Here is a 12,524-nt window from a genome sequence, read left to right as displayed (position 1 = left end):
TTTGCTCTAGCCTCAGAGACCATACACAGGGTTGCTAACAGTCCAAATAACCTAGACAGCACTTACCAACAACATAAAAAGGAAGGGAGAACTGCGTCTGCCAGAGCCTGACCATGACGCGCTTCTTCATGGTGCTAAAGCTGTGGTCTTACTGTACTATTATCATTTGACCTGGGCAGATGACTGCCTCCCTGCTGTAACTGGTAGAATGGGCCACTTCCCTCTGAGCCATAGCAGTGTTTCCTCCTGTAATGAGCAGGGTGCCTGGCCCAACTACGAGTGAAACGTGAACACTGTGATTCACCCCTCTCAGCAGTTGAGATCAAATGTTTTAAAGGATTATCAAGAGTTCGTCCCTGTGGTCTAACCTTACTCTTAACTCCTCAGCTTAATTAAGGGATTGGTGGGATTTTGCAAGAGGTCTGTGGTCACGTCGTCTCATATGGTGCTATCTATACTACCAACTGCAAGGTCATCAAATCATATCCACCAGCAGCTTCTCAGGAGACAGATGAGACTTCCTGCTTGCTCCTATAAAGATTTATAGGCTCAGAAATCTTATACAGGGTTGCTATGAGTCAGAACTGACTCAACAGCACATAACCACCACCACCACCACACTACCAACTATAGAAGTTCCTCAAAAGTACTGGTGTGTGGGTAGCATTCTTCCATTAATTCTCCTAGTAGTGATGCAAGTATTCCTCATTTTTATATTACTTTGATTATACTGAGAATTGGGGAACTTGGGGGAGAATGTTCAACACATAGGCTCAACCTTCAAATTAATCTAGCCCTGAGCTTTTGTAGCCTTCAAATTGCTGTTTCTGCTATAACATTTTAAAATAAACTATGGGTGCCCGTTAGAACCCACTGCTGTTGTTGTTGGTATGTGCCATGGAGTCGGTTCCGACCCATAGCGACCCTGTACAGGGTTTCCCAGGCTATAAATCTTCACGGGAGCAGAACGCCTCATCTTTCTCCCGCGGAGCAGCTGGTAGTTTCAAACTGCTGACCACTGCTGTAGAGTCCATTAAAACTAACACCCGCCACACCAGAAGAGTGAACTCCCCTAAGGAGTACCCAAGGCTGCAAACTAGCACACCTTTCTCCCATGAAGTAGCTGGTAGGTTCACACTACCAACCTTTCAGAATGCAGCCAAGTGCTTACCACTGAACCTAAACTATTCCCATAATGCCATCAAGTCAATTTTGACTCAGTGATCCTATAAAGGGTCTACATATATAGACTACAAAATTTTATGGGAGAAGCTAGCTTCATATTTTTCCCAAAGACTGACTTGTGGGTTTGAACTGACCCCAGAGTTAGCAGCCCAATGACTAACCCAAAGTACCACCAGGGTTCCTAAACTATGAGTAAAAAAGGTTCCTAATAATAATAATTTGCATAAACAGATCATAAAGTAAAATGAAGTCACTTGAACTATTTAGTGCTATTCTTAATCTCCCATCTTTAAAAAAAAGCTGTTGACTACTTCAAAAGGTAGGAAGACGTTACAGGAGAACAAATTCACCCTGAGGTGAATGACGAGGACATGACGAGGATCCAGCGCTGCTGTGGACTTTTGTCATAAACCTCTTCTAAAAGACGGACTGTTTGGGAACAGCAGGCTTCAGAGAAAGTCAAGATCCTGAGCACTCTTTATAACTAGGCAGGTATAGACAAGCCACGTCTTGCCTCGAAACTGAACAGATGATTTCTAAGATCCCTTCCAGTCCTAAAATTACAGTCAGACTCTCAGAGCTTTTCTACAGTATCATGAAAAAGTCTTTTACAGCAACTTACCAGTAGTTGGGAGTTCTATTTTATTGCAATGGTCATGCTTGCAGCAATATGTTGTAGTAGTAACGTCACCTTTTGAAGAAGGAGCACATACAAATGGCCTGTCTCGGGGAATGAGGTCGATTTCCGCTATACACATGCTATTGTGTATAACTTTGTCTGTGGTCTCTGTGACCGACACAAAACAGAGCCCGTCTGTCACACATGTAAAATTGTCTTTTGTACAGAGGTGGCAGAAACACTGCAACGCTGGAAGAGAACAAGATTCTGTTAGAAAAAGATCTCAAGGTTAGGCTCATCCAACGTTCACTACAACAAAACATTCCGGATTCTATTATAGTCACAATTTCTGCACGCCACTCAAAACATAAAACCCCGTTACTCTGAGAATTTCTGAATTCTGTTGAAAGATATAAGCCTAGAGAAGGATGACAAAATTTGGATTCACATGATTTTTCCTTTTTCCTCAAAATTTTTTCTTCCAAATACAGAAAAGTCTATGTCAGTTATACATGTATTCACCCAGGTAAGGTCCTCACATTTGAAACAAAGTGTACTTAAATTTTAATAGTTATACTTGTTCTTTTCAGTCCCAAAGTATGTAACCATATCCTCCCTCACTGATGAATAATGTAGGAAAACACTATTAGTACTCACTGTATTTTAGGAAATGATCATTTGAAGGAATTTATGCTCATGGAGTAATGATGAACCCATCTCTTTTCCCCTTATGGATACACCTAAGAAAGACAGACTTCTAGCTAGGATTAGGGTTCTTTCTGCGTGAAGGCAAGCAGATAGTACCAATAGGCTTCAACCACTAAAACCAGCTGACTACAGATATGACTGCAGAAATATTCACCTCCATGTCCACTTGCATCTATTCACAATCTTTATGGCTCAACTCCAAGAGTGACATCTTTAAGTAAGTCATGCCCTAATTATCGCCAACACCTTCCCATATACACAGATACAAACACTTTCAGCCATGCTCCAATGATGTTAGGTGTGATGCGGTAAGGTGTTGACGTTACTGTGAAGGACAGGCACTTGCAGCTTTCATTATCACTAAAGTTGAAACACAGAAAAAGATCCAAGGCTATTTTCTTCCTACTGTGAAACTGAACGGCCCACCTTTCAGTTAGCAGCTAAGCATACACCATTTACCAATATCACAAACATCACGATTTTGTTCTTCTCTCCCCTATGTAAATATATGTTCCTCAAGGCAAAAGACTTGTACTACTCATCTATGTAAAGCCACCACCTACCATTAATTCTGGTATATAGCTATCAGCATACAAAAACTTCTCTGATGAGACCCGAAAGGTTCATTGTATCTAAAAAAGGAGAAGCTAGGCATATAGGCTGGAGTCCTGGTGTGGGGCTGTGGGTTAATGCGCCAGACAGCAAAGTTGTTTGAACGGCAAGGTTGGCAGTTCAAGCTCACCAGCAGCTCCCTGGAAACCCTATACAGGATCGCTATGGGTCGGAACCGACTCGATGGCACTTAACAACAACAAGGCATATAGGCCAGAAGAAAGCTAACTCCCTAAACAGCTACTGTGCAGCAAAGGGCTAACTCGGCAGGCATGGGTTGCTTAAACCTTGAACATTCCCAAAAAAGGCCTGTCTTCAAGACATCCTTTGTGAGCTTTGAGCCTTTGACATATTCTGCCTTAGAAAAATGTTCTATATGCCTGAAGCCTTAGGTCACGGGTACTAGTAGTTCCATCTGACAGTTTATGCTTGCAATGTGATGGCAATTACCTTTTACTGTTCTTGGGGGAACTGTAGCTGATGTGGTACCATAGGATAAGCACTTGACTACAAGATTGGTGGTTCAAATTCCCCAGCTTCTCCTCCTGAATTGGAACTGACTCCATGGCACTTAACAACAACAACCATTAACCTATGCAACTGACTCCCAATTAAAACTCTGATTATCTTTTTAATAAATGAGTTTCCCTGGTTGGCAGCACTCTATACATACTGTCACACAACACTACTGAGAGAAACAAGTAAATCCCTGCACTTCACTGATAGAGGGATACCTGGAGACTCATGCCTGGTTTCTGCTGGACTTCACCTCATGCACCTCTTTCTTTCTACTCAACTGTATCCTTCACTGCATTTAACCACAAACCATGAGTATAACAGCTTTTCTGGGCCCCATGAATCGTTCTAGCAAATCATCGAGCCCAGGGTGATCCTGGACTCACTTGTTAAACTCAAACTCAAAACTGCCAGGTTCTCCTTAAGTTGTTGCTTCTTGGGTACTGATTTACTGAAGCAAAATGGTCTACTGTCTTTACAGACCTGCAAAATTTTACCTTAATCATTGTAAGGAAATGTTTCTTTTCTTCATGGACAGATCAGCTACTTGACCCATCCTCCCTAAGGGTCAAGTACAAGAAAGAGACCCAATCATAACCTAATATTTAAATACCTAATAACAGACAGTAGTTGTTCAAGGTGTGGCTTGGTGGTGAATGTGTATTCCTGAGGAGGGATTCTGACCCAGGAATAATCCAGAACGGCTTCAGGAGTCCACAAATACCATGAAATTGTAAGCCAAATGTTCTCATTCACACACTTTCAGGGAGGTCTGTAACCACAAACGAGTAAAACCACAACCAGAGGAGACTGTCTAACTCTCTCCTGATTCCGCCTTGCTTGTGATTAGTCAATCATCCAACCAATGCTTTCCAAGTCTTAACTCTAATCAGTGACTCCATCATATCTAAGGATTCAAACATTTGTAAACCAGGCCATGACCTATAAAGAATTCGGAGGACTAGTAGAGGAGAACATAACAATATAATGTTGTAACTGTTACATAATTTTAAAATTGCCATGAATAGACTCCCCAAGACCTTTACAGTTCCCCCATGGAGTATATAAAAGCTAACCAATGGGCTCAACAATTAGGAGTTTCACTTTGGGGTTCCAATTTACTTCTCCCATTACAAATGATATCCTAGAGCAAACTGCTTCTCACCAATCTCATAATCATGTATTTCATAACCTTGGTCTGCTTTCATTTAAACCCACCCTCTGTGGTCATCCTCACATCCTGTAGGAAGGCCTAATTCTAACAAGATCCTTTTCAAACCTTTCCTCTACCCTAAGACACCGGGTAATGCCTTTCCTTAACGCTTAGCCATCTTCCTAATAAAGCACATCTTTTACATAACACAAGTCAACTAATTATAGTTTGCTGTTTAAGTGTCTCACTGATTATGAAGGGTCACAGTTGTGTGTGTGCGTGCTTTTTTTTGTTTTTGTTTTTTTGTGGTGGTCTTCCCATTTTTGAATCCTGGACTTCTAGAAACTAATGAGAAAAATATTTGCAAAATCAATATTCCCAAACAGGAGGCCACAAATTTATAGAGAGGAAGGCGATTCTAAGACCTGTCTATGTTGCTGCTAAGTGCCGTCGAGTTGGTTCCCCAAACACAGTTTCTGAGGAGCCACCAATATTGCATTTAGCAGCACAGTGCTTATCCTACGTCACACCACATCAGGACTCCAAGAGCTGCTGATAAGAACTATAAACGTTTGTTATTTAGAAGATAATCCAGTAACAATGATAAACATTCTGGATAAGGAGTAACCCCCATCTGTATAAATACTGCCACTTGGCTTTCACTGATGCTTCCTCAGTTGTGTTCCAACTCCTGTAAGTCAAATGTACAAGGCAAAGGTTTCATGACAAGTTGCTGAAAGAATGAAAAATACCAGCGCACATGGCAATATAAACCAGTTGCTGTTAAGCTAATGTGACTCCTGCAATCATGAATGTTAGAGTAGAATTATGCTCCGTAAGGCTTTCACAGAGGCTGATTTTTTAGATTGTCCTTACAGAGTCCTCTGAGTGGACTCAAATCTCCAACCTTTCAGTTAGCAGCCAAGTACTTAACCATTTATACTACCCAGGGACTCCTACCTGCCACAATAGGATGTTAAGTGTTATTGAGTCAGTTCATAGCAACCTTGAAGAGCATATGTGGGGAGCCTTTTTTCTGCCAAAATTTACAACATCATTCACAGGCCACACAAAATTATCAACTTAAAAAATAGCCTAGTATATTTGGTGAAACATCAGATTAACTCATGTGATGGCTGGAGTCTTGGTGTGGCACGGAGAGTTAATGGACTGGACTGTAAGGTCAGTTTGAACCACAAGGTCAGTGGTTCAAGCTCATCAGCCATTCTTTGGAAACCCTATATGGGGTCGCTAGAGTCAGAACCAACTCAACAGCACTGAACAACAATAACAACGAAGTGATGGGTAGAACTGTGCTTGCCTTGGCAGGGCCAGACCAAATAATTTTGCAGTGAGACAGACATTCTCCACTCCTGCTGTATAGTATTTCCAAGGAGCTGCTGGTGAGTTTGAACCACTGACCTTTTGGTTAGCAATCCAGTGATGATCCTACAGTGCTACACTAAGACTTCCATCTATGACAATATATATGTATAGGTATGGTACATTCTAAAGTAGAGCCTAATAGCCCAAACCATACAAGATTTCCAGAAGTTCACAGAAAAATTTCACTATCTTTCAATTCCAGTTTTCCACAAACATCTTGAAGCCCCCCTCAGACATGCACTACCAATGCAAGCTTTATACAAATCTTAATTCTGTTGTACAATATGCAAAAGTTCAGTAGCAGTAAATGTGGCTGCAAATATGTAATGGCTTCTCCCTTCTCGCTCCCAGCAATAACTGGTTTAGAGAACCATTTAATGAAGATTTCAATAATGTCAGTGTGTTAACCTTATCTTGGAGTGAACAAGACAGCTGACATCTCATTAAAATTGATATGTAAGGAATGCTTGCTGCCAAGTGTTGAGTTAGGTATGAGGTCTGATTATTCTAAACTTAAAAACAAAGCCTTGCAGCCATTAATACCACCTCGCATCATGTTACTGATGAGACGACGAGCCTCTCACCAGCTTTTCATATCACTGAAGTTACAGTACAGAAACACATTTAATACAGAATCAGACCTAAGGCTATTTTGTTCCTACTGTGAAGCCTAAACATCATCTGTCAAACTGAATAACTGTTTATTTTAATTTTATTGGGTTTTGTCATTCTCTTTGTATTTAATTTGCAGATTTGGTTTATAGCTGATTATGTGTCAAAAGCACAGGGTTTTATATCTAGTTTCATGTCTATACAATTTAAGTTACATTAAGAAAAACACGTTTTTTGGTGTTTTTTTTTTTTTTTTAAGCTTTCAAAGAGGCCACTTACATTTTGGAAAACTTGAAAAAAAATCAGTGCTAAAGGGCTTCCCCTAATTACTCACCCAATGAGAAGAGCAGGTCACTAGGCAAACATCAGAAGACACAAAAACTTCATACATAGAAAAGAGTATCACTTAATCATGAAGAGGAAAGAAGTTTTTGATACATGGAGCTGTAGGCTAAGCACTGAACTACAAGTTCAGTTTAAACCACAAGGCTGGAAGTGCAAACTCGCCAGCTGCTCCTCAGAAACCTTATACAGCGTCACTATGAATCAAAATCAAGTTGACGATACTGAACAACAACATGTATATTCCAAGAAGCTGGCTTATATGAAGATGAACGTGGCATCATGGCATCAGGACTAGAGGAAGACCCATTAACAACCTGCAATGTACAGATAGATGACACAACCTTGCTTGCTGAAAGTGAAGAGGGCTTAAAATACTTACTGATGAAGATCACACAACAGTCTTCAGTATGGGTTGCACCTCAATATAAAGAAAACAAAAATCCTCACCACTGGACCAATAAACAACATCATGATAAATGGAGAAAAGGCTGAAATTTTCAAAGACTTCATTTTGCTTGGATCCACCATCAACACTCATAGATGCAACAGTCAAAAAAATCAAATGACGTACATGACCTTAGATAAATCTGCTGTATAAGATCTCTTTAAAGTGTTCAAGAGTAAAGATGTCAGTTTGAGAACTAAGGTGCATCTAATCCAAGCTGTGGTATTTTCAATAACCTCATATGCATGTGAAAGTTGGACAATCAATAAGAAAGGCCACAGAAGAGTTGGTGTATATGAGCTATGGTGTTGGAGAAGAATATTGAAAGTACCATGGACTGCCAAAATAACAAACAAATTTGTGCTGGAGTAAGTATAGGCAGAATGCTCCTTAGAAGCCAGAATGTCCAGACTTTGTCTCTCATACTTAGGACAGCATGCTTGGCCAAATGGAGAGTAAGCAAAAAAAGAGGAAGAGCCTCAATGATAGACTGGCACAGTGGCAGCAGCAACAGGCTCAAGTGTAGCAAGGACTGTGAGATCGGAGCAGGACCAGGCAATGTTTTGTTCTGTTGTACATAAGGTCACTGTGAGTTAGAACTGACTCAACAGCACCTAACAACAACAACAACATCATGGTTGAATCTTGAAAACATATTGAGCAAAATAATTTAGGCACAAAAGGGCAGACATTGTATGATTCCCACTTATATACAATATCTCAAATATGCAAATGCATAGAGACCAAAACTTACTATTGGTTACTGGGGCAGTGGGAGATGGAAAGGGATCACCACTGCTTAAAGGACACTGACTTGCAGTTAAGAGAGGTTGGAAAAATTTGGAAACAGGTAACATTGTACAATAAGGTAAGCCCAATTAATGTCGCTGAGTTATACAGAAAAAAATGGCTGTAAAGCAAAATCTTTGTTATATTTTACCTCAATTTAAAATTTTAAATTTCACTATGATTCAGCGACGAAATGAAAAGCAACCTTGTTTACAGAAATTGTCAGTCTCATGCCAGGAAATACAAAATTACTAGACAATAGGAATTTCTAAATCTTACAGAACAAAATACAGTATTTTAAAATTTAAAGATGTGAGCATGGAACATACTATCAGAAATCTAACATCTAGCTGTCAAAGGAAGTGACAGCTGGACAAAATGGGCTACTGTCACTGTATCACCACTTATCTAATCAATTTCATTGTAGCTGGCATCAGAACCAAATTGAAATCCTGGCTCTTGGCTATAACAATAAAGGACATTTCCATCATTGCCTCATTGCAGTGTGTCGAGAGTTCACACATGGTAGCACTTTATTACTTCTGCCTAGAGCCATGGCTACCAAGGGTTCGTTCACAAACCCATATATCTGGCCAGGGGAACAGGGAGGTAGACAGTCTGCAAAGTGCATATGGAACATTTCTATGATTCTGCTGAAGGCATCCAAATTAGTATCAAAAATCTTGTGTTCCTAGATTTATAGTTGAATGTCCATCAAACTTAACATATACTTCAATAGGATTCCTTTTCAACCCTTGTTATTTGTCCCCGCTATCCTCCCATCTCCCATCCTCTTCTCCCTGCAATTCAGAACACTATTAACCAGTCTTTCTGGTTAATACAATGGGGGGGGGGGGAGGGGGACACACACACACACACACATTGACACGCCTTTATGAATAAGTCTACATGGCATTACACTTGCCTAGAATCAACTGAGAGTCCTGGTGTGCGCTGCAGAATAAACAGTGAACTGCTAACCACATGATCAGCAGTTCAAACCCATCAAGCCACTCTTTGGAACCCCTATAGAGGGTCACTATGTTGCAGTTAAATGTCATAGACTAGGTTCCGACTCATAGTGACCTTGCACAGGGTTTCTGAGGAATTGCAGGCGTTGCATTCAGCAGTCCAGTGTTTACCCTACAACTCCACACTAGGACTCTTACTACCAGTGATGCAAAGGCCCCTGGAAGGACTGCTAGGCTCCCTTCATGCTGAGACAGCTCAGCAGTTAAAAATGAAAAGGGGGTATAATTCCTCTCACCAAAGACTGAACTCCAACCTTTTTCCACATCTGACTTCTCTGGTGATGACCTCTCTTTCCCTCTCCCTAGTCACAATAACACAACTGTACTTTACCAGTCCTTAGTGTGGTGCTGCAGGTTAATGAGCTAGACTGGTTCAAATACACCAGCTGCTCCTCAGAAAACCTATGCAGGGTGGCTGTAAGTCGGAACCAACTCATTGGCACTTAGCAACAACACACAGTCAGAAAAAGCATGGTGGGTCGGTAAGATAAGTACTGGACTGAAAACCACAACGTTGACCATTTGAGCTGCCTCTTCAGGAGAAAGATGAGGCTTTCTACTCCCACTAAGATGTACAGCCTTGGAAACTCTATACAGGGTCACTATGAGTTGGAACCAGCTCAACTCACAGGCACTAACAGACAGCACTTAATAACAACAAAGAGTATTTCCAAATAGTGCAAATATGTACAACAGGCAGGTTAAAAACCTCACATAAGGCACTTTATTCAGTCCACTTGGCTACAGTTAAAAGCCAACATTAACAAAGGTGAAGGCAAAACTTAAGACATTATTAACAAAGCCTTTCAGGTATGGAAGCCAATCTCTTTTACCTATTGTTGTTGTTGCTGTTAGGTGCCATCGAGTCAGTACCGACTCACAGTGACCCAATGCACAGAAGAAACACTGCCCGATCCTGGCCCAACCTCACTATTGTTGCCACGCTTGAGTCCATTCATGCTGCCATCTGGCCAATCCATCTCACTGGGGGTCGTCCTCTTTTTCTCTGACCCTCCACCCTACCAAACAGGATATCCTTCCTCAGCGACTGGTCCCTCCTGACAATATGTCTGAGGTATGAGATGAAGTTTGGCCATCATGGCCTCCAAGGAGTACTCTGGCTGCACTTCCTCCAACACGGATCTGTTGGTTCTTTTGGCAGCCCATGGCACTTTCAATATTCTCCTCTAACACCATAACTCAAATGTGTCAATTCTTCTATGGTCTACCTTATTTACTGTCCAGCTTTCGCATGCATATGAGGTTACTGAAATTATCAATGGCTTGGGTCAGCCTCAACTTAGTCCTCAAACTGACATCTTTGCTCTTCAACACTTTATTACTCCATTCCAATTCCTCTGAGTAATCCACCATTCCCAATGCCATGCCCCACTGGTCTCTTCCTATTCTAGCTCTGGAGTATTAAGCATACCACAGTTTGTCTTCATTTTTATGCTGCACGTCTCTTAGACAAAGCGAGAGCTGTAACCATCAAAACTCCCTCCAGTCTACTGTCCTGAGTTTTGCTTTCCAAAGCACTCAGTGGTTTTTCTCAACTTACCCCCACTTGAGTTACTTCAAAGTACAGAGCACCACACAGAATACATTTTCCTCTACTCTGCATATCATCTCCAAATTCCAAATTTCAGAATAGAAGACTGATTTTTTTCTAGAGTTTCCCCCAGATATATTTCATTTATTTCTGCTACCTTTAAAATGCATAAACACCCCATCCAGGAACTTCTGAGGTGGGACATCCCCACTTGAAAAGACATGCATACCAGCCCAGAGTGACTAGAAGAACAACAGATATTTCCTGAAAGAAACACCAGCAAGGGGGGGGGGGGGAATGGCAGACTGATTGGCTACTACAAGAACAAGCAAGTTGTTCGCTGGGGAGACATCAAGGCAAACAATCAAGTCCCTTTAGGGCAAACCCCTCGCCAAGACTGAAACTCAAAGGGTATACATGAGCAAGCATGTAAACTCGCTGGTGACCACATTGGTCTACGTGAGTGGAAGTGGGGGAAAAGCAGTAATGAAGATATGGCTGAGTTTGACCACATTCCATAGACTCCTGTTGACCTTGAGATGAGAGAAAGAAGAAGAAGGGCTGGTTAGTTGGAAGTTTGGGGAGACTTGGGAACTCCTGAGCCCCTGGGCATCGACCTAGTCATGGAGGGCTAAAGCTAAGAGTGAAGCGTTCAATTGATATGAAGTGGGGGGAGACAAACAAGAACACCCAAACGTGCAGATAGCATCCATTTGGCCTAACTTTGATGGCTTGATGACCAGTGCTCTACTAGAGGAAAATAGAGAAATCTGATAAAGGAAGCAAATGTAATGTGCTATATAATTTAATGAGCCTGACTTATACTTATGGATGTAGTAGCTCAAAATACCAATCAAGAGGGAAGGAGTCTTCTCATCAAGGATCAAGCCTGTCCCCTTAGTATACAGGGTTGATTGCTATTGTTGTTAGGTGCCTTCCAGTCGGTACCGACTCATAGAGACCTTTCGCACAGCAGAACGAAACACTGCCCAATCCTGGGCCAACCTCACTACTGTTGCCACACTTGATCAATGCTGACACTTGGCCAATCCATCTCGTTGGGGGGGTCTTCCTCTTTTTCTCTGTCCCTCCACCTTGCCAAACATGATATCCTTCTCCAGTGACTGGTCCCTCCTGATACTATGTCTGAAGTATGAGAGACGAAGTTTGGCCATCTTGGCCTCCAAGAAGCACTCTGGCTGCACTTCCTCCAACATGGATCTATTGGTTCTTTTGGCAGCCCATGGCACTCTCTCTCCCTTAACACCATAACTCAAAAGCATCAAGTCTTCTACGGTCTTCTTTATTCACTGTCCAGGTTTCGCATGCATATGAGGATATTAAAAATACCATGACTTGGGTCAGGCACACCTTAGTCCTCAAGCTGACATCTTTGCTCTTCAACAAAGGTCTTGTGCAGCAGATTTGCCTAATGCAATATGTCGTTTGATTTCTTGACTGCTGCTTCCATAAGTGTTGATAGTTGATCCAAGAAGAATGAAGTCCTTGATAACTTCAATCTTTTCTCCATTGATAAGAATGTTGTTTATTGGTCCAGTGGTGAGGATTTT

The 12,524-nt window shown here is 41.5% G+C and overlaps 1 protein-coding gene across 2 annotated transcripts in view; it reads right to left on the bottom strand.

Moving 5' to 3' along the window:
• The window catches only part of TGFBR1 (transforming growth factor, beta receptor 1), a 75,379-nt gene that overhangs the window by 24,625 nt on the left and 38,230 nt on the right, over positions 1 to 12,524 (bottom strand). Inside the window, exon 2 of one of the 2 annotated variants that reach the window (XM_006863149.1) lies at positions 1,808 to 2,053. In XM_006863149.1, coding sequence (XP_006863211.1) covers positions 1,808 to 2,053 — 246 coding nt within the window. The remainder of the gene's footprint in view (positions 1 to 1,807; positions 2,054 to 12,524) is intronic. The other variant, XM_006863150.1, reaches the window with a different exon arrangement.

Source organism: Chrysochloris asiatica, unplaced genomic scaffold (assembly GCF_000296735.1).
Source record: "Chrysochloris asiatica unplaced genomic scaffold, ChrAsi1.0 scaffold00053, whole genome shotgun sequence".
NCBI classification, from domain to species: domain Eukaryota; kingdom Metazoa; phylum Chordata; class Mammalia; order Afrosoricida; family Chrysochloridae; genus Chrysochloris; species Chrysochloris asiatica.
Note: the sequence above shows the minus strand (reverse complement) of the source record. Positions and strands in the feature narration are given on the sequence as shown.